Source organism: Pelmatolapia mariae, linkage group LG17 (assembly GCF_036321145.2).
Source record: "Pelmatolapia mariae isolate MD_Pm_ZW linkage group LG17, Pm_UMD_F_2, whole genome shotgun sequence".
Taxonomy (NCBI): Eukaryota; Metazoa; Chordata; class Actinopteri; order Cichliformes; family Cichlidae; genus Pelmatolapia; species Pelmatolapia mariae.
The window spans coordinates 10,230,393-10,253,851 of record NC_086242.1 but is presented as its reverse complement, the minus strand read 5'-3'; the positions used below and the strand labels follow the sequence as shown (position 1 = coordinate 10,253,851).

Here is a 23,459-nt window from a genome sequence, read left to right as displayed (position 1 = left end):
ACTGAGGAAGTATAAATATTAAGAAAATGATTTTTAAAAAAACGCCAACAGAGATCATGGTGGAGACGGAAAGAGTGCTTTAGATGTAGTTGTTAGTGGATCTAACCTACTTTCTGTTTCCTGGCTTAACAAGTCAGCATCAATGTACTTCCCTGGTACACTGAATAATTCACACACATACATAGAGGCAAGCACATTCTGTTTCTTCAACTCTTCTTCAGCTGATTGGCAGAAAATAAGCTCTTCCTGCTGCAGCAGTGGGGAGAAGGTTTTTGAATGTGTGTGGCCAGGAAGTGCGGTTATTGAGCGCTACTGGCAGAGAGGCAGCACTGACGGTCACCTTCCATGCAGACACACATACACACACGCCAAAATAGGTCACTCCTCACAATGTTCTCAGAAAAATCCATCTCCCGCGCTGCGAGCATGCGGGGAAAAGATGCACTGCTACAGCATGGAGACTAAAAGGGTCTGTGTGAGTTTGTTGCTGTGCTTCCCTCACTCAGACAATTCAATCAGCCTGATCTGTGCGCTCTCTGCCTTTCTTTCACTGTGGCATTAATGTCCCCGATCAGTAAAAGGCTGCATAAGTGCAAAGTCATATTCAGTTATAAAGAAAGATGCGGCTAAGACAAAGCAACAACAGCAGAAATATTAAAGGAACAGCTTGACATTTTGTGAAAATATACCGTCTCCGTCTCACTGACTTTCTTACCAAGAAGATCATTACTAAGCTAATGGCTTTAGCCGAAGCTAAAAGCCAACCCCTAATATAAAACAGCATGTTGATGTTTTATATTCGAGCTTTTCTTTGAATAAAAAAAAAAAATGAATAGAAAACACTTAGTGAGTTTTGCCCCAACTTTTTTTCCATGTTAATAATAGTGCTGTCAAAATTAACGCGTTAACGCAGATTAAGCCATCATCACGATTAACGTGATACAAAAAATGTAACGCTATTAACGCATCTTGAGTGCAGAATGACTCAAAATTCCTGAAAGGTTTCTGTCAACGCATTTCAGGCAGTTTGTCCAAGTAGTTACCTTTGCACATGCGCAAATGGGCAGTTGATCTGGTAGTGACGGGCAGCTGAACCAATCAACTCAATTTGGAAGACGATAAACGCACATTGGCCCTCTCGATGGGAAATTTGAGTATTAAAAAAAAAAAAAAACAAGACGGAACAGTTGACTGACAAAGTATTATGCACATTGTGCAGGAAGGAATTTTCTTTTCACCGAAGCACTTCCAGCTTAAAATATCACATTGACGCGATGTATACGTTAGCCGGGGATGCTGCTAGCACTTTGGCTAACGCGTCACCCAGCTTGCGACCAACAACTCACGGAGCATCGGGGGCTCAGTAAGTCTACCTCGGACATATTGACTGACACAGTGCCAAGTGGATTGCAACAAAACTGCAGACCGATTAATATTGTTGAGAACACACGCTTTACATAGCTTTGGTTCCTCGTTTCAAGGACTTGAAGTGCCCCCCAAGAGTGACAGAGAGAGAGAGTGGATAAATGTTTACAGAGTTTTTTGTTAACATGAATGTTCAAGACGTTCAATAAACATATTAAGAGCATATATTTATTTCATTATATTGCATAAATGTCAGTTACAAGCTTAAATATAAAGTTGAAAAAGTGTAATTGCAGCCAGGCTATTGATCAAGTAATTGTGATTAAATGCAATTAATTACAGAAAATTGTGAGATTAATTTGTTAAATTTTTTTAAATCTATTGGCAGCACTAGTTATTATTATTATTATTATTATTATTATTGACAACAATCAGAAATATGGCAAGCTGTTACATCAAGGTAAAATTAAGCCACATAAGATTTATGTCATTAAGAAAAAGTAGTCTGACATAAAAAGGTTTTTAAACTGATTTAGAAGAAATTTTTTCTTAATGCTAAGCTACAGATGGTTTAAAAAACAGACATAGCCAGCGTGACTTCGACAATTAGCTTGTGGAGTCCCATGGAGTGTCAAGATTAGAGTCATCACAAAGCGAAACAAATGTTTTTTTTTTGTTTGTTTTTTTACAGGGCATTTTTAAAAAAAAAATTTGAAAATTTAAATATGACAAATAATTTAGCTTGGTAGTACAAAAAGACAAACGAGACAATATTTTTAGGTAGTCTGAAGTAGTCCAATGTTTCTAATGGCTTGGCTCCATATTTGTGACACTAATCATATAGTTTTCATGCAGGCCGCCACGGTTTCTGTCTAGTTTTAGCAGACTTTTGTGTGCTTTAATCAAACAATAACATTATTCTGTTAACACTGCATTAATAAATGTTTGCTACTCAGCTCCAACATGAACATTATCAATCATTATTAGCCACAGCCGCTAGCTGCTACCTTAATGACAACTTAACAAAAAGGCTAATGTGGCTATCAGGTTGTTGTTAATTGTTAAATGGCTGGTTAACATTTATTTCACTGTTGTTGAGATATGACCTTTACTGGCTTCTCAAAATATCTCATATTGAGATGTTTAGTGTTGAAAATGACAACTTCAGCTGGAAGTGAGGGGAGGGGCTGCCTATCTGCAGTGCTACTATGTGTTGTGCATCTACTGTGGGAGGCAAAGACGGCACTGTTGACACAGTTACAAATGAGTGTCTAATCCTTTATTAATTTGTTAGTATTGATTAGTATAAGAGTATTGTTTTTTTTTGTTTTGTTTTTTTTAAACAAACCTTGTCAAGATAAGCATTTTTGCCGTTGCCATGTTGGCGTTTTGAGACCAGATGAATGGCTGAGAAGCTTAAGCTCACTGTCTAAAGATTTGTGACTGACAAGTCATTAGCCAACAAGCATACTCTGGACAGCCCCCCTTATTCCTTGAGTGACTATAATTTACACAGTGGCCATTATGTTGTATTCAGCATTACTTGAAATTAGTGAACGAGCGCATCAAGTAATCAGCAGTCTTTTTCCAAGCACAGGAGTCACCATTAAAAGGATGACTTCAGTGCTGGTTTCACTTTTCAGACCCAGAACCTATTTCTGTTTGTTATGCTGCTATGAGAAGAGCTCATTTCAGAACTGCAACAATTATTAACTGTGCGGTTGATCAGATATAACAATTTCTTCATTTCAAAGGCAAAAACATCAATTATTCCCTGGTTTCATCGTCTTAAAATTGACAATATACAGCTTTTGGTTTAAAAAGCTCAAACAGGCTTATTCAACCACCACCTTTACCTCAGAGAAACTATCAATTGGTATTTTTTAACATTTTATACTCTAGGCAATTCATAGAGGAAAATAAGTAGATTAAAACAACATTTCAAAAGCAAAAATACTAGTTGTCACCATTTCCCATATTAACAATGGGGAATGGCAGCAACAACCGCATCACGTAACTATTCAACTGCTACTTAAAACTAAATACAGTGGTCCCTCGCGGTTCACCTTCCGCGGCCTTGCTGTTTCGCGGATTCTTTTAGTGCAATTTTACATGTTCTGGTTTTGTTTTTTTGGTTTTTTTTTTTTTTTTGGGGGGGGGGGGTTAGACCATTGTCAATCAATCTCGTGTCAATCAATCTCGTGCCGTGTCTCCTGTACAGTACAGAATGTGTTCAGCTTGTCAAATTTACATAAATCTTTGATCTCTAGCAGTGTGACTCTGAAGTGCTGTACTGTATGTTTGTAAGTTTTACACCCCAACAAACACAACAATGTCAATGAAACTTTTTGCACAGTCAAAAGGCACCTGCGGGTGCCTTTGGTTTGATTATACAAGAGAGAAAAGTGTGAAAATGTTCATGCCTGTCTGAGAAAAGTGTATAAAGTGTGTAGTGAGGGGCTTTACAGCCTTAAAACATCTATAATAATTGTAAAAAATAAAGCTGGCTACTTTGCGGATTTCACATATCGTGGGTTAGTTTTAGAACGCAACTCCCGCGATAAACGAGGGACCACTGTAACTGAATTTCTGTGGATGTTTTGCAGTCAAAGTAATAAAAACTCAGCTTTCAGAGAACAAGTGAGCATGTCAGGTGCCTGCTATTAGTTGTATAGTTAAACAGAGTTTATAAATCATGCTCATTAACAGAGGAAATAACATCAAACCACACCCTGAGCACTGGAATGAGTCAGGGGTTCGGACCTCAATGTCAAAGATCTCAACAAAGATAACGTCAAACAACTTAGCATGAGAAACCAAGTTCAACATACGCGCTCATATGCACAGTGCACTCATTTACACTTGAAGGCAACTGGCCAATATAGGTCAGTGGAGCACTGACAGAATCAGTGTGTAAACAATCACACAATGAAAAACAGTGGTGCGACAAGAGTGACTTTTAGTGACACAAAGCAGAATGATTTTTTTCAGTAGCCATCGGGCCTTCCTTTTTTCCTGTCACACTTTCATTTTCAGTTCTAATGTATCTGGCTGAATAAGTGGGGTATACCGTGCTTTTGCAAAGGTCCATCATGACGATGCACAAGCATCATGTAATGTTAAAGTAATCTCAAGCAACTATTTTGTAACCATATATGCAATTTTAACTTGTATATGCAGTTAAAATGATTGAAATGGACTGCGGGAAGCACCTGTGCTGAACTGAGCACACATTTAAAACCACCATTACTCCTGAGTGCCCATTTCCTTTGGGACCGCGAATGCCACCCATGCATGTACAGTATAGAGTACATTGTAGACAGACATGCACCAAAACCTACTCACACTTCTTCCTCCGATTTAATGAGTCACCGTGTTAGTGGCTTTGTGATGTCAAAAGACAAAACAAAAGTGGCCAAAACAAAATAAAAGCAGAAGCGGAAGGAAAAGAGACTGGAATACAGTTGGACAACCCATTGAAGGAAGTGGAAAATTAAATAGTCTAAAGACAACTTTTGAATGTAGAAAGATTTCCTGTACAAGTGTTTAGATGTTTAGCTGGTTCATGCACATTTTAATGGCAAAAAAAAAAACCCTTGGGAGACAAACCTTCAATAAATATGTAATTAAAGGAAAAAACAGAATGACCAGGTTAAATTACAACTTCAGCTCTTGGTTGAGTGTATTCAAAATGAACACTTAATGGCCCCCTCAGCTCATATTCTGTCCTGAACAGGGTCTTTTAGCTCCTCCATCCTTTCTTCTTATTGGCTGCCCCTCACAAACAAGATTTGAACAGCAGATGGGTGGGGCTTTTGTGCTCACAGCCACAGTTTTGTGCCTGACATATATGACCATATTAGGGTCTGAAGCTGAGTGAGAGTGAACTTAATTATCACAGCATGACCTCTCCTCTGCCTTTGCTCTATTCCGTTTCTCTAAAAGTAATCTGAAACTTAACCCAATTCTTAAGCTTATTAGATAATAAAAAATTAAAAGGAAAAACAAAACAAAACACATCATTGCCAAGGAAAGTGATACTGAAATAATTCACACCAAAAAGCAATGAGATCAGGAACATTTGTAGAGTCCAAACACAACCGCATGCACGCATAAATGGTTTGCATTTACCGGTATCGGCTTGTAGGTAATTTCCCACCCTGGATCAAAGCTTACAGCAGGAAGCAGATGTGAACAGACCTCATAATCCCAATCATCTGGGACAGGGGCTCATTGTGTGTGCTTGGTGCCTATGTGCACGTATTAATCAGCTCCCTGCTCAGATACTGTATTCACTCTCTATATTAAAGGTCAAGCTGCTGACCAAATCTGCACTTTGCTGTGCGATTCTGTGGATTAAGATGACATTTTGGATATGATATTAATAATGATAATGAAATGCGGGATTATTTTCTTCCATAACACACTATACATCAGCAGGGCAGAAGCAGGATAAGTGTGAGTGCAGGTAAATGAATGTGGGTGAGGTGCTATGAACGATATGACTCGTCCCCATTTCCTTTTACGTTAGTCACACATTGCACACACAGGTCATCATTTCCTGAGTATTTCACTGTGTTGGTCCCTTATCTTGATCAATTAAGATGTTCTCGGTTGTTGGTGGGTCAGCTAGCTTTTATCCTTACATACCACACACACCAACTACGAAGCAAAAATATTGCGTTACATCTTCTGAGAAACACCCAGCTTAGAGGCAAAAGGCTCTTTTTTGGGTTAAGCCACGGAAAAGGGCGGTTGAGAACGAAGGAGGCTTGTGACACTACAAGAAATTGGGAAGTCTTGTTTCTCGTTGTAGTAACATAAGGCGGGCTGATGGCGATTGCCACACAGACAAAAACAGCAGCAGACCCCTGCTGGGTAAACCCCCTGGACCCATTCGCACAAACAGGCTTATAAAAGTTAATTTACAGCAGCTATTTGAAAACTTCTTACCAAGAAAGTGCAAACAAATCAACTTAAATGTGTTAATTACTTTTTTTAAAACTTGTTAAATGTTTACTTAAACATTTGAGATTTTTGTGACATTTCTCTCCAAGTACCTGTAACTTTTAATTATTTAATATTTTCAACTATTTGTTCATTAAAAATAAACACCAGTGTGCAGTTGTGGATTTGCAGTAGCCAGTTGTGGACTTAAAATATTATGCATGTTCTGTCATTCAGTGCTGTGCTATATTTATTATGTTTACAGCTCAGTTGCTCCAGTGGCATTTTATTTATATTCAAGTTAAAATAGCACAGCTGTAACACTATAAGCGACACGGGACAGTTGGGTTAGCGATCTTGGAGGAGAATTTGCATGGCTGATGCTCAAGCCCAAGTAATCACTCACTTGTATTTCTAATGCAAGAGTAATGAATGATTGTTTCAGTATTAACATTTAGATTGTAAAACTTAAAAAATAATCAGCTTCCTTAGTTTCTGAGTTCTCTAAACTTAGGATTTACAGTGTACATGCAGTCTGTGGATTAAAAGAAAATTGCCTTGGCTTTGTGCAGGTGAAATTAAAGACAGAAAAAAGTGTTTCTAAATGGTCTGTTATGAGATTCTGTGACACCCCCTGTAATTGCAATATACAAGTGCAGAAAGTTCTGAATGAAGCAGACTGTATCAAGAAAGCTACCTGTGTCGTAGTTAGACTGGGGATGTCAATAGCCCGCAGCCTGTTCAGAGAAAGTATTAAAGAGGCACTTGAAAACTAAACTACTATCTTAGAAAGACTAGCAATCGAGCTCAACCAGAGGCAGAGAGTATGTGTACTGGATTGTGTAGACGTATCTATAAGGTAATGAAGTCAGGTTATCAGTTAATGGTGAGACGACATTGGCAAAAAAAAATGCCTTCTGACAATATAATCAAAGTAAAAAAACAGACCACATGTCAGATAACAAAGAAACTCTTTTACGCAAGTTTAAGACACCACTGCTAAACAGCCGTCGTAAACAACAGCATCGGAAAGCAGCACCTGATAAGATAAACCAGTTGTATCACTCATTCTTTTCTGCTTTAAATGGTAGAAAGACCATTTAAAATTCTCTGTACCTGCATGATGGGGCCCAGCAGACTCTACATTGAACCGGCAGTAGACTGATACAAAAAGGAGACTGGTTAATGGCCTCACTTCCAAAAGTTTTCCAGGAGAAAAAAAAATTAATTTGGCATTCAACAAATTTTTAAAAAAGGAAGAAAAGCACTTTATCACACAGGGTTGAGTAGGCAACCCACATGCCATAAAGTTGAGGCCTGGGTTTGATTCGGCCCCATAGCCATTTACTGCACGTCTGCCCCCAGGGCTTTCTCCCAGATTTCCTGTTTTCTCTACATCATCTGATCAAACATGAAAGCTACAAATAACCCCCAAAATGTATATATAAATATTTAAAATATTGACACCAGTCTTAAACCTTGGGTTAAGGCCACAGACGACATAAAAGATGGACATAAACATTGTGATGTCACCTGCCAGTGTTTCCACCACAACCAACAATGATCACTTTCTAGAAGCCAGATGTTACCTTAAATGGATAAAATGGAGGGAGTGCTAATTTATCAGCTAACACTAGTTAGCTTGGTGTATTCATACACAACCCAGGTGCAACAGAGAGACATGCATATCGACTAAATAGTGCTACGTAACAGACTAATAAAATACCTGAATTTCACTCAATAAAACTAAAGCAAATTTCTTGGATGTTCTGTACCACACAACAACCCATAATAATGAGATACTCCATTAAAAATGCTTCCAAAGGCTCCAACAAAACACACTTAGTGAAATGTTTAATGTCTAATAGTTGTGGATGAGGTCTTGCAGACTCTGAGCAGGACACCTGGCAATCAGCATAGCCATACTCCTAACACAATTATCCAGGTGGATTAGCTTTAAAAAATTAATTAAAAAAAAATCCACCCCACTTGGATATTGGATCCAGTTGGATATTTTATTAATAGGGGAGTCTGTGGAGACTGAATAAGTGTTGCCAGTCTCAGGATGGCACCTTAAGGAAACCGTGTTTCTGCCATTTTCACCGAGGTAACCCCTTGGTTAAGACTGATGGGTCATTTGTTGTTAACATTTATATAAATTATCAGGCCAGTGTTTTCTCTTTCTCTCTCAAAAAGAAGTCACACTGTGCAAATCCCTGCTGAAGAATTTGTGTGTTTGTGTGTGGGGGTTATACATAAGCAAAAAAGGCTTTCAGATTCTGCACTTAATATGCGAACACACACAAACAGACATATACACACTTCACATAAGGGAAAGCCCCCCGGTGACACTGGAAATTGTTGCCACACACAATCATAAACCCACACAAACACACACGCATTGTCACATCTCCTTTTTTTCATCTCCTTGCTGAGCGTTTAATGTCTGTGGCCTGATGAGCACTATAGAGAAGCATGTGTGTTTGCACTTTTTCACTTTCTTTGATGTGCTCCTTCAGAGTAATCTGCTTGCAGGAAAGAAAACACACACACAGAGAGGCTGAACTCCAATTTCTAAACCCCGTCTAGACTACAAAATTAAGTCCAGTGTTCCCAAAACAGGTACATGTGTTTTTATGAGAGTGTATTTAGAAATAATATCACCCCAACACAGTCCATAACTCACACTTCAACTTTTTCGTTGTACTGAGAGGAGACTCTAACAGTCTTCCAGTAGTGTAAGAAGCTCTGGTTTAATTCTGCACAATTGATGTCTGACAGCATTTGGAGATGCACTGTTACCGAGGACAGCTCTGCAAAAATCCATGCATACGACCCCATGAGGCATTTGGATCGAACTGTTCACTAAATGTTTTATCAGGCTGCATGGTGGCCCAGTGCCCTGTAACACAGAGGTCACAAGCTAAACCCCTGCAGCTTCTATGTCAATCAACCTGCCTTGAGCCAAACTCTATAGTCTATAATCAGACTTTCTCACCAAGTGTAGTCAAAGTGCAACTGTTGTCTGTACAGAGGTCGCGTAATGGGTAAACGCGCTTGAAAAAAAAAAAAAATGCTACTGACTGCAAAGCCCATTCAAATGTCTTCCTTTCCCTTTAAACCCAAATAAAAAAATACTTTCAATTACAATTTTTGATTGGCCGACTAAATAGGAAGTAAAGTGGAGGCACTACTTTAAATAGGATCCTTCCTCTGCCCACAGGAAGTTACATATAAAAACTAAATCGTCTCCAGGAAACCAGTGAGAGCTTGCCATGTAGAAGTTGAGCTCATTTCACCACGCCAGACTTGTGAGTCAGTGATGCAACTTTAGTCACAGCATTATTTATGACACAGCTATTTCCAGGTAAGGGACTGTGATTATTACAATCTAAGGATCAAGTCATAGCAGCAAAACAGAACCGATCTGACTTTAAATGTGAATACTAAAACACTGACCTTGTCAAGGGGGCGGTCATGGTGTAAAATAAATAAGTAAATAAATAAATATTGAATTAATTAAATTAAATTAAGGTGCTCTTCAATTCACTTTTAGTTCAACAGATGAGCAGCTTGCTAGCATTGTGTGATATTAAGCCTTGAGTTAAAGTAAGGCCAAAGCAGGTCTGTGATCTTCTCCAGCCTACGCAGCCAAAACATTTTGTCATATGTTTAACATATATGCAACATATTCGTTGCAATAATTTGTTAATTTTAAGGTACAAGGTGATGGGTAACATAGGTGCTGCCAAACATAGATTGTATAAAGAAGATGGTAGTAGCTGATGGGTCTGAAAAGTGAAAGCAATGCATAACTGCTTTTTAATAGTCAGCAGAGGGAGATCTGCTGGTTTCAAAAATACTTCCAAAATTACAGACGTCTATGGGAAAGTGGTCCATGGCTTCCTTGCTTTTCGACCTCTAAGCTGTAAGCACTTTCCTGATGACTTTAATCTCAAGTTCTGGGTCATACTGACTAAAACACGAGGCACCATCATGGGACTTCACTAACCAATGGGTAACATTATTTTAATCTTTTATTTACAGTCTATGTCATCAGCGTGTGAATGGGTTGTGAAATTAAGTTAGACATGTTAAAGGGATTTTTTCCAGTTCTCTTTAAAAGCCTTTTCTGCATTGTAGTTAAAATGAATTTTTGTCCTGGGAAAATCCAAAGTACTGCTTCCCACTCAGAAACTTTACTTAGGCACACTACGCAATAATAATAATACCTGCTCAAAGAAATCTGAAGACTCATTGTGGCATTTTACATTTTGCAATCTGTATGAGAGAACTATGCCACTCCATGATCACTTTACAAGTGGAAAATCCCTGCTTTCTTATTTTGAAAGGTCACTGCTAACCAGCTAGGCTCACTTATGATCGTGCTGATCGATACTGATCGCCGGACTCCCCAGAGACATGCGTCCGTGGCTGAACGTACCCATTCACCCATCTTTGATTGTAGCTGGCAACTGCAGTCTCTGTTACTCTGAAGATCAGGTCTGGTCTGTAACTCTAAGGAGAAGCAGGTGGAAAACGACTTTATGTTCCCAAACAGAGAACTGCCAATTCCAGTCGAAAAGGGTGGAGCTGAAGAGAACCGATGAGCTGGTACAGGGGGCTTTTAAAAATATTTAGTCATTTATATGACACAAAAGGTTTGTAAATTAAAGTATATGTAGAGAACCACCATATAAGTAATGATATATTATATATACATATATTGTTTTTTAATTTAGAGCTGTGAATCATGCAAAGCTTTTTAAGTAGATCCAAGGGAAAAAAAATATTGAGCTGCAAATGATGAGAACAGGTCAACTTTAACAACAAGGCTTTTCAGAAAGTTGCACAGAGAAACTTTAAATCATAATTTATGCCCACATAAAGCCTATACTATAAAAATAAATCAATTTCAATATTTTTCTCTTTTTTTAAGTAAACTCGATGGTTCATCTTAATTCCTCCCCTTAATTCCTCCCCTTCGTGTCTGGTTGACCAGGCTATTAAAAAAGTAAATAAATAAATAAATCTGGCTCTCTTACATAAGCACTAATAGCTGGTTTGAAAGGTCGTGGGTTGAGAGAAACAGCTGATAACCCCCCTTTTTGTGAAACAATTACAATTGCCATTGTTGCATCTGCACAGATGGTCCAAATAACAGCACATATTTGACCTTTTTTGCATTTGTACTTTTTGGATTAAGTCACCATTACAAAGCAAGAGTGGTTACAGTAAAAATGCATCTACCTTTTACTGATGACATTGCTTAACCTTAAAATGGACCAATCATGCTCATTTCCACCTCCATATTGTTTTTCCCTTGGGCTCTAGTAGAGTAGCTTTCCATGACTCAAAAAAACCCCCAACCTTGTTTATCCTATACTTGGTCTCAGCTTATTACCTGGCTCCTCTCCCTTTAAGCCAACAGTCTTCTGATTGGCTACCTCAGCAAACAGATGGTTTGAACACCAGATAGGTGGAGCTTCTGTGCTACTTCTTTCACATCATACAAAGCCAAAAGTAGGGTATTCACCATTGCAATAGTTTATATATGACAGATGGAAGGTGAATCGCTTCAGAACTGACATTAAATGCTCTTCAAGAGCTCAGTCATATCTACAAATAATGTAGGTCCTTGGAGCAAACATTCAATTCTCAATGTACATCTTTATCCTCCATAAGTATGCAGACATACATCCCATGTAATCTGCCTCTATATGGCTGCCACTGAAACAGCTCACTGTCAAGTTTTCTAATAAGGTCAAACATGGCAAGATACCCCACGATACTTTCCAATTAGCATCCCAGGTGGAAGAAAAACCTGAAGCTTCCCCACTGCATCAAACAGCAAAACAACTACTGAAGAAACCGTATAATCTCTGACTCTTTGGCCCACCAGAGCCTGTAATTATGTCAATAAAACACATTCTATATATAAACAACAATAGGCAGTTAAAGTGGGTGTTATGTCAGGGTGTTCTGGTGACTCACTTCATAGAGAAGCACACCCCATGTGCTTGTGGTATTGCGAGCTTGACTCCAGCAATTGAAAGCCTCACACAAGACTTGAAATCAACGCCACAGACTAGCAGCAACTGGCTAAGACACTTACTTACATGTTTGCTGCGGCTTGTGAGCGTCAACAATGCTCCGTACACTGGCACACAAGCCACCTGTGCTCGATCAGGACAAATTTTCTTGACTGCAAGCTGGTACGTTTGCTAAATAATTTAGCTGAATCTCAACATTCACAAGCTGCTGCCAGCTGTTTAGAAAATTTAGCTTGAAGCCCAATTTTTATAAGCCTCATTCAGTAACTTTGCATGTACAAAAATAACCCCGATTACCATGACTAACGAGATAAAGGATAATTGATTTAATGGAAGCACTTGAATGCCCCAGCGATTAAGTTTATATGAGCTGCATGATTGTCAAGGGACTGTCTAGAGACATGTGCGATAGCCTAAGGCTAACAGGAAATATATTGTATTTCATGCCAATGAAGTTCATTTGAAAGGAAACCACAGACATCACACAAATAATCAAGAGTTAAAGCTTGACAAGCAGTCAGTAGTGTCCTACAACTTCTTAAAAACACCACATTTAATAGCCTAAAAACGCTTGGTGGGGTGTTTTGCTGGAAAAACTGACAGGAAGAAACACTTTCCGCTTTAAAAGCTTTAAAATTGTTCTCCTCCTGTACAACGTGTGGTTGTTGTAGGCAGTTTGACAAGGCGTGGACGTGTGTAATCTATGAATGGCAAGTATAGTGGTGCTAAAAGAAGAACCTGCATTTAACCAGTTGAGTCTACAAACAGAATTTAAGGGCGAGAGAAAACGGGCAGGCAATAAAATCACAAACATATGGACAATGTACTGAGTCTACCGCGTAAAAATTCATCTAAAGAGGGCATGCATGGTGAAATGAATCTTCTGTAAATAAGCCAAAAGCAGACTAGTTCCAGCTCCGTAGCAGTCGTCCACCAAGCAATGCCGCTCAGATAGCTGAGAACTCAATTTTTTTTTTTTTTTGCCGAACATCTCCCAGCTCCTTGTTTTCTGCAACTCTCACTCAAAAGACAAGACAGAAGGCTAAGTCATGAGCACAAAATTAGACACAGATTCGCTTATTACAGAAACTTTTATGTACTTAATCTGAACGAGAGAGAGAGGCCTCGATCCAAAGTGTGCCAAAGAGTTGCATTTTTATAGCCAGGACAAAATGTTATGAAATGGGCCAAGAAAGAATGTTGCAAGCTCCAGCAAGCAGCTTGCATGAAGTAGGGAAGTGAGGAGAGTCTGTGTGTGGGGGAAAAAGTTAACCATTCTGGTGCTGAGGAGCTTAATTCCCCACATAATCAAACTGCAACATGATTAACATAAAACTAGGCTGGACGATAAGGCTGCTCATGAAGGAAAGTCTAAACCCCTTAAACTGTAAACTTGCTGTAAATTAAGATAGTAAATCAATTTCCACCGGAACATTTCTAAACATATCTAAATTAAAGTGGACTCAATGACAGAAATGTTTTTATAGGAGTGACATTCCTGTTGTGGCATTTTAAACCATTTCACAAGCCTTGGTCCTATTTTGAGTCCAGACTTTCAACACAGTGACATCCAGTTATGTAGTGAAGGCAAACTAATGACTGCGGGTCAGCAGTCACCGCAAAATATGTAATCAAAATCACTTCAACAGCAAGCATCTCTAATCTCAAAAGATCCTCTCCACATGTAAGAAAGTTGCCAGATTAAGGTTTAGTTTAAATCAGGGATGCCAAACTCATTTTAACATTGGGGGCCAGATACAGCCCACTTTGACCTAACTACATGTTTGAACCCGAGAGATCTTAATAGATGGGGGAGAAAAAAACTGCATGATAGAAAAATCATTTTTTGTAGTAAATGAAAGAAGTGACTCTTAAATTGTAAGAAAAAAACCTGTAAATGCCATGCTACAATTAGGTGTATCCATTGCACACATAAATGACCTAAAAATAAACAAATATAGCAACCATAAATTTCTATAATAGACAAAAAACTGGAACCTTTCAAACATTTAATTTTTAAAATCTTTGGCGTAGCTTGAATCGCCATGTGGGTGCCTTTAGAAGTAAAGATAAAGCTGTAAAACATTTGAAAATACTGTTAAAAGTCAAAATTTTATACCCTCAATCATGTCTTCCAAACTTTGCAGTAGGGTCTGATTGGAGTCTTTGCCTGGCCTCCAAGCCTTAGGTTTGACAAACCTTGTTTAAATGGTCATTTTGTATATGGGTCCAGTGTATGGGGAGCTCTTCGCAATTTGCTTCCTTTAAATTGGAAATGTAAATAAAAGTTTGCAAGTGGCCAGATTTTTGAATGACCACAATACATACCTGCTAAAACTTCTACTAAAATTGAAGTCATTTTATAAATAGTTGACAGTTTTCGTTTTTTTATTACTGGAACACAGGGAAAACCACAGGAAATAAAGCATGCAATCAAGCTTAGGTTTGTGGATATTTAGTGCTTATGAGGACAATGAATCACTGCACTGTGTCTCAATCAAGCATATAGCCACAATAAAAGATCTACCTACAAGCTGCTCCAGCAACGTCATTAAAAAAATAAATAAATAACCAAGAGCTAGAGAGACAAGAATATATCTCGTCTTTGTCATTTGCCCTTTTTAAAAAAATTTAAAGAAACCGGAATCGGTTGTATTTCTGTGGCATGGGAGACAATGCTAGGCCGCCATGTAAAGCCTGGAAATGGGAGGAAAAAGGAAGAGGGCAGTGTGGCCACCCCTGCCTCACCTCCTGGGGGATACACAGAGAACCAGGAGACGGGGAGGGGGCTGGGTGTGATATGAAGGGTCAGTATGGAGGAAAAGGTGGAGGTTATAAAGGGAAGAGGGTACATGTGAGACAGATATAGGATACAAGAGGCTAGGTGGAGGCGCCTGTTAATTTTGACCCACCATAAAGTCGCTGCCGAAGTTATCCTCTCCCCTCTCATCGTTCCCCTCGCTCATGGCCTTCACCCCCTGGATAAACTTTCTCAGGATGCCGGCTTGGTCCATTTCTTCAATCTTCTTGTTACCTTTTCCTTTAAAAAAATCTCCCAAACTGGCAGGGGGTAGGGGAAATGTTACAAAAAAATAAAACAAAAGCGGACACAGGGAAAGAGGGAAGAAGGAAGGGGGGGGGGAATAAATAAAAATAAATAAGCTTCACGGGTCCTCCCAGAGAGTCATCGTCCGCTCACAACAAAACACCTATTTTTTTTATTATCGCCCCATGTTGTTTCTCCCTTTCCTTCTTTCTTCTGGACTGTTTTCACAACGACAGCGGTTAGTCCCAGAGAAAAGCAGCAGCGACCGGGTTTTCTGCCCCGTAAACAACTTCACAACCGCGGCGGTGCACGAACTGTAAACACTTAGCTATGCGAGAAAAGAAAAATAAAGGAAAAAAGACAAGAGCCTGGGTCTGGCCAGCCTATGTACCCCTCCCTGTCTACCTCGGTTGCCACATTCACACACTGCTGCTCGTTATTCGCTACTGGGGAACATCCGGACTGGGTAAAGCCAAGGAACAATTAGGCCCGCCCCTTCCAGGATATACTTATATCTGATTGACTAACGCTGACCAGGAATTAAAATCCAAGTGGCTAAACTGGGTGTCGCTCTACCCAATAGCGTGTTCTCATTGGATAGAATGTGTGCCTGTCGTTTTGACGCTATTCGTCATTGGTGAGCTAAATTACGATCCAAAAACGTAACTTTTAAATAAACGGCGTTACTGTTTTGCTGTAATTTTTATCGATACTTTAAAAATTATTTGTTTTTATTCGATGATATGCTGCTTCACATAAAAAAATGTTTTTTCTTACAGTCTGATAACTAAATTATATATATCTAAATATGTCATCTGTATTATTACATTTAATTGGGTAAACAAAAACATTTATATCTTCGTGAACGATATAGTCCTACTCTACTGTAAATTTTACATAATTTCATTTGTCTAAAACTTTAGTAACCAAATTATTTCTCAATTCTACAGTAGTATTGTAGTACTTCACACTTTACGAGTATAGGTATATATCGCAATTCACTCTGCGTGTCAGCTCTACTTAACAAATACTAATTTAATGGGAACTGTTTATCAGAATGTACAGATACACCTTTCTAGATCTGTAATAGATCTGGTAATTTGAATTACTATAACCTTCTCTATAACCTGCTCTCAGAAAATGCCACTCACTGAATATTTTCTCTCCTTTAGACCATTCTCCATAAACCCCATTGAAAATCTCAATAGATCATCAGTTTCTGAAATACTCAAACCAACTCATGTGACACCAGCAACAATTCAGAGTCACTCCAATCAAACTTCCTCCCAATTCTAATGCTCAGTTTGAACTTTTGCAGGTCGTCTTGACTATGTCTATATGACTATGTCATGCATTAAATTGATGCTAATTAGATATTTGTATTATAACAGGTGTACTTAATAAAGTGGAGGCGAGTGTGTATATATTCATGCATTTCTGTTTCTTCACATCTGTGGAAAAACATTGCTGGATGTTTTTTTAATTTTTCACTTTCTTAAATCAGTGATCACATTCATTTTTAGAAAAATAGAGCATATCAGTAAACGTTTGCATACATTTGCATATGTGTATTGAAATCTCTTGGCTTTCAATATCTATCCGTGGTCTAAAATCAGAGAGAATAACTATAACAAATAACCCTAAAACTAAAATAAATAATCCTGCCATGAAGCCATAGGATAGATAGATAGATAGATAGATAGATAGATAGATAGATAGATAGATAGATAGATAGACAGATAGACAGACAGATAGACAGATAGACAGATAGACAGATAGATAGATAGATAGGAAGAAGCAACTAACAGCCAAGAGATTAATGGGTCAGATATATAATCTGGATTAAAATGTGACAGAAATAGAGACAAAGAAACGTATCATGTATCACGCACATATTTAATTCTCCAGTGTGACTCAGTGTGTGTGTGTTTAGGTGATGTGTTTTGTCACATACTCACTTTTGCAGTGATAATGCTGATCTTAATTTTGTTGTAAGTTTTGTTTCAAAAACAATAAAGGCCTTCTAATTCTAATTAGGCATGCAGACAGTGTAAAATTGTCACTGTTGTGGTAGCAAAAGCAATAGTAGTTATTAGTACTATAGCAGAAAATGTATTAGCATTGAAAGTACATGGTATACAGCAGAAGATTGGCATTGTGTATGTGTTATGTAATAATGCTAAGAGGTTCTAATTTGAACATCCAGTTCATTTAAATTTGAGGTAACTGACAAACTGAGGAGAAAGTGCGAGTGACAAAGACGGAGAAAAAAAGAGAGGAACCAAATTGGTATTCAGGTTAAAGCTGTCTGGGGACGAGAACTCAATAGACACTTATGCACGACGAACTGTCTTCCAATAAACACAGAGGGGAATCAAGTCACTTTGTTTTCCTTTAGTTCTAGCACTGACAACAAACAAACCCATCTATTCAGCTAGAGTAAGAGGGAGAAGGAGAGGGGATGCTGTCACCGAGCCAACAAGCCTTTTCCTCACACAAACTGCTTTTTGTTGCTCCTGTCTTTAAACTTATTTGCTTGTTATCCCAGTAAATATTCAGTGTTTTCTTTGCTGTCCCAGTTTCATGTCCTTCTCTCTTTCCTACATTTTCTCTCTCGTTGTTTAATTTTATTTCTGAGCTGAGTCAAACTTTCTTGCCCTTAGCTGTGCACTGAATGGAATCTATAGTTTAGTTGTTACTGTATTTAAGAGATGCATTATCTACTAATCCAATAACTGAATTCTGAACATTTGGGGGGGATTAAAGAGCCTAAGAAAGTAGAACCCAAAGATATTCAGCCAAAAAAAAAAAAAAAGATCCCAATGTATGCTCAAACAAAGAAATATTTAGTATTTTGGTATGTATAAAATATATATATTTTTTAATTTAAGAATTCGATTTATCTTGTATTGACACTGAATGCTTAACTGACTGGTCATGTAAGCTCTAAAGTGCAGTATCGTGAGTCTTTGCTTTTGTCATCTTAACCATCAATTATCTTCTCATTGCTGTACAGTTGCCAAAACCTGCAGTGCAATTGTTGGTGTTTTCATGGCAACAGATGTATGTCTTCAAAGTCATTAAAGTCTTTTAAAACTTTATATTATGAGCAGAAATTATTTGAATGCATTCACTGCAGCCAGGGTCATTAGTCTTAGTTGACTGAATATTGAAAATGAGAAAGAATACTGTTTAGGAACATGTTATTATTATTGTCATACTTTTACTAATAATACTCATATTACTGGCTCAGACACACTAAAAATAGGACGGCAACTTCCTTGTAACTAGGAAAAATTAATGGTTTCCCAGTGTCTGCATGGCTGAATTTTTTTGCATACAGTCACTAATTGCAAGTAGTCGCGGCGACCGACTGCTCGCACACTTGGGCACCCAACACCCTCAACTTCTGTCCGACCACTTTTAATCACAAGGCAGTTGCAGCAACCTGTCTCCAAACAATTCCGGCGATACTTGAACTGACTGCAATTACTCTCATATACACTGGTGAGGGTTAACTATATAAATGAAGACAGATTGCCAACACGTTGCAGTCAAGCTAAGTCAGTTTGCACTTTTCAGTGCAACTTGTCTACGATGCACCTCTTTGACTCAGCTGGTCGGGTTGCTAACTGGTTGTACTCTGGTTATATTCCTATATAAAAGCATTTTGGAGTTAAATTGCTGCCCTGCATCGACTACATCAGAGGTTGTGGAAGAATTTCTGTTACAAATCTGTTAGGTTCTCTCTGGACTCTGAATGTAAGTAGTTAATGTTAATTTCTGTGTATGTAGATAGCAACAGTTTCCCCAGTTTTTCACAGTTAACTGCTGTAATATCACAAACAGATTGCATGTAATTGCCAACTTGACCCCATTTAATTATAAATTATTGCAGACTGACTCCAGCTTTTCACCATCTTAACCCAACAAGGTTTCTTTAAAGAGAGCACCTGACCCCGCCTTCGAAAAGACTACTTCGAAGACAATAAGACTGCAAGTTCATTGCACAAAGTTACCACAACTGGTGCCCAACCACTGCTTTCCCTAATGTGACTGTAGCATACGGTAGCTTTGTCCTTCTTTATAAAGAAATTCTTACTCATTATCATGTATACAATCCTGGGTACAGCTCCTCAGTTCAGCTTTAGCTTGTTTCCCTCTAAGACCACTTCCTTTAACCCACGTTTCTTCTGATTGGCTGCCCCTCTCAAGCACAAGGTGTGAATACAGGTGGGATGGGAAGCAGGAAAAGCATACTGTGTCAGTTTTAAGGTACATAAATAATGATTTCTTTGTGAGTCTGTGGAGAAGGATGTAATTGTGTAGCTGGATTATTCCGTTTCCTCCCAGCACAGTTCATTAGAAACAGGTCAAGCAGACTGAGGAGATAAACACACATCAAAGAGCACTGTGGTCTACTGTACTCTGTGTGTGTGTGCGCATGTGCATGACTTCTCTCATGGTTGTATGATGAGGAATATTTTAGGAAAGAGCTTGTGGCCTTCTCTCTTATCTCAGCACTGGCTCTGGTTGCACTGCATCTGACCCTGCCCTCTGATCTCCATGCAGAGAAGATGGGAGTCAAAATTTCACAAGAGCAGGAGAGAGGGGGGGAGGATCAGTTACACATGATATTTTTATGACCCTTTTTCCTTCCTTTACCAATTTCCTCTGCCAGTGCATCTCCACTCTCTTTACCCCTCCTTCTCCACAGATACGTCTACAGCTCTCAAACATATACACACTTCCCCCCCCCCTTCCTTTTTTTCTCACTGACTCTTCATTTCCAGTCCTTCCTCGTTCTATACTCACTCTCTTCTTTTTCCTTCCTCCCTCTCTTTGTGGAATGTGCTGTTCAGAAGCAGCTGAGTGGAGGAATGTTGCTGTAACAAGCCCATACAACAACCCCAAGGTAGGGAGGTGCCCCTCACACACACACACACACACAGTCATGTATTTACACCTTCATTTTCTGCATGTCACATACTTGCCTGCAGTAGAAGAAGAGCATTAAGATGCACAGTTGCGGGCGTGATAGGATGACTGTGACAGTATCTAGTCTGGACACACACATGCACACAGAAAAAGGCGTAGAGAGAGAGACAGAGAGACAGAACGTGAGCCTGCCTGTTGGAGTAAGGTGAAAATGTCTGCCCTCCGGGTAGAGGAATGACTCAGTGGCATGTTACAAAACTACACCATGCCCCCTTCTGTTATGTGCTTCGAAAACACTGGTATACATGCGGTAGCATGCAGATGCTTCCCTGCATGTGACATTAATATCATGCTCTGTGACATGATCTGCCCCATGATCACAGTGTCACAGCCAAAAGACATGAGGCGTTACTAAAGAGCATGAAAACAATGCCAACCATAAGCCATAAGGCCTTCACAGCCAGGATATCTCAGATTAATTGAATACCCATAAATTAAAGCATCAAGCCCCAGCAGCAGCAGCAGCAGCATCCAAATATCTAATGATGAAATCTCTCCCGGGTGAGTAATGTTGGGGACCCACAGAGCGAGTGTCATAGTCTTTTGGATGTAGCGCTTCATTCTTGTTCTCTTATTTCACGTGCCTCCTGCGTTTTCTCATTCTCTGCGTGTCATTGCTATCTGTGAGTTTATTCCTGCTCCCTCTTTTGCTTTGGTTCCTTCTTTTATTTTGACGGTTAGTTCCTTGTCTAGTTTTCTGTATTTTTAGTTCCCTCCATTGTTCTTTTTGGTCTCAACTTAGTTCACCCGGGCCTTACTGCCTCTCTTCGTGTTGTGTGTCTTTAGTCTTTAGTCGAGCAACCAGGCGTGTGCCCTCGAGCACCCCTCCAGTTTTGTTCCAGGGTTGGGCCTGGGCAGAATAAAGTCGTCCTTTGATCTCCTCTGCATCAGGATTTACTGAGAGTTAAGAAAGTTGAGAACTTCTGCTATGCAGAGGAGATCAAACTGACATGGGTGGATGACATAACAAGAGCATTATAACCTGAAACAGCCAGACATCATTGTCTTTCAGTTCCTCATAAACTGGTCATCTGTTCCTGCAGTCATGAGGGGCTGGCTAGTTCTGGTTCTTGGCTTTGCCTCTGAACAGGAGAAATACAGTGAAGGGAATCTTCAAGCACAAAAAAACTATTGTCGTGAGCCCATGTACAATGCTTCTGGCATTAACAGAGATATTAATGTCACACTGTGAGAGAAGCGCCACTATACTTTTTATTTCCTTGATGAAGGGTTTCCAGCTGAAGCCTGAGGTCTATGAGAAATATGAAAGTAAAGAGTTTAGACAAATGGAGGGGATCCACATGGGCAAACTGCTGCCATCCAACAGCCAGATCAAAGCGGGTTAGAAGAAGGGGGGTGGACCCAGTTAGCATCTTGGTATTTAAGATTTACTCAAATGGTTGCTTTTTAAATCGCCCTCTTGTTCCTTTATCATTTCTGTTTCTCCATGCATTACTTATGTTTTTGTTGTTGTTTTGTCCGTCAGCCTTTTGGTTTTAACACACTAGAGTCTATCACATGAAATAGCAAGGCCACACTGAAAGAGCTCAACGTTCTTTGAGATCATGGTGATGGAAACTGAAGTGTTTTACAATGTTGTTATAGAGATATTACAGTCATTATGCCGCCCCCCCCCCCCAAAAAAAAATAAAAATAAAAATAAAAAAATAAATAAAAATGACACATTGATACATTGATGACATCAGCGAAAACAAAAGTCATCAGAATTTCAGTTATAGTCAGAATAATATGAAACAGGGTCAGTGAACCTGGAACCAAGAGTGTAAGTGACATGTGTGTTAGTGTGTGCAAAGTGGACATAGCAGTGTGGTGGGTGATGTGGCACTGCTCAGCACTTGTGTGTATATATAAATGTGTTCTTGAACGCAGTGACACCCTCAGCATAGGTCCTCCCTCAGCAGATTCCAGCCAGCCTGTCTCTGTCTCTACCAAAGACGGACACACAACCACACACACACTGCATTGACTACCATTCATTTCACTACAGTGTCTATGGTTATGATCTCTGCTTTCCTAAACTTACCTCAACGATAAACTCTCCAACCCCTTCCCTCACTTCAAGCTAATTGTTCATACTAAAACTGTAATTGTTTTGATGGCTTTTTGTCCACAAAAGAGAGGCAAGTGTGACATTGCAAACAGAGTTATGTCCTCAGAACATAAGTAATACACACACACACACTGGCAGGCAGCCAGACAGTGGTGGTTGGACGCTCTGTCAGATTTAGACATGTAATTACTGTCCTGACTCTTGAGAGCTGTGTATTTGTGTGTGTAAGTGTTTGCTTCTCAGTCTGTGTGAACTGACCTATTTCAACGCACTATATGAGTTTTACATGAAGCACATTTGTGGCAGTGACAGACCTGTATAGTTTCCTTGCTTGCATCTTCATACAGACTGACACCGCAGAATACTTTCAGTAATACAAGAATGATCAGACAGGAAAACACTGAAAACAAAAATGAGATTCAAGCATGCAATCATAAATGTGTATTTTTGAGTATTTTTTTTTCTTTCAAATTCAGCACTGAAAAACCCACTAAAGTGGCTTCAAAATACACTTGAAAATCAATTTTAATTACTGGAAGGAGATTTCTGTTGTCCACTGGCGCCATCAAGTGGGCAACACGAGCAAGCTGAAAATCACATGTTGCTTGGTGCTTTAAGCAATCAGGTGACCACGATAACATGACACGATAGCATGTGGTGGCATGTGCGACCCTAAAATGATCTCTTGCCACCCCTAGTGCCACCCTAGTTTTTCATATGACAATGACAATGAAAATTGTGTTTATTGAATAAAGATAGCATTAACACTTTGAGCCTAGCTACAGTTAAAACTGAATATATTGCCCCCACCCCCCAATTAACAAATGCTTCAAGCCCACAGCGCCGACCGGCTTCACTTTTTGTTTTCAGTACCAACCGATACCTTTGATTGTGTCAGAGCACATTTTGAATCAACACCATGGGCATTTCAGATTTCACACAGGTGGGTTGGTTGTTACACTCTGGAAATGGAATGAAG

At 39.2% G+C, this 23,459-nt stretch overlaps 1 protein-coding gene across 5 annotated transcripts in view; it reads right to left on the bottom strand.

The window, feature by feature from the left end:
• ptpn12 (protein tyrosine phosphatase non-receptor type 12) overlaps nt 1-15,841 on the bottom strand; it is a 52,565-nt gene extending 36,724 nt beyond the window's left edge. For all 5 annotated transcript variants that reach the window (XM_063500671.1, XM_063500670.1, XM_063500672.1 and 2 more), the window contains exon 1: nt 15,278-15,841. In XM_063500671.1, coding sequence (XP_063356741.1) covers nt 15,278-15,379 — 102 coding nt within the window. In that variant the 5' untranslated portion in view covers nt 15,380-15,841. The remainder of the gene's footprint in view (nt 1-15,277) is intronic.
• Between the last annotated feature and the right edge of the window lie 7,618 nt (nt 15,842-23,459).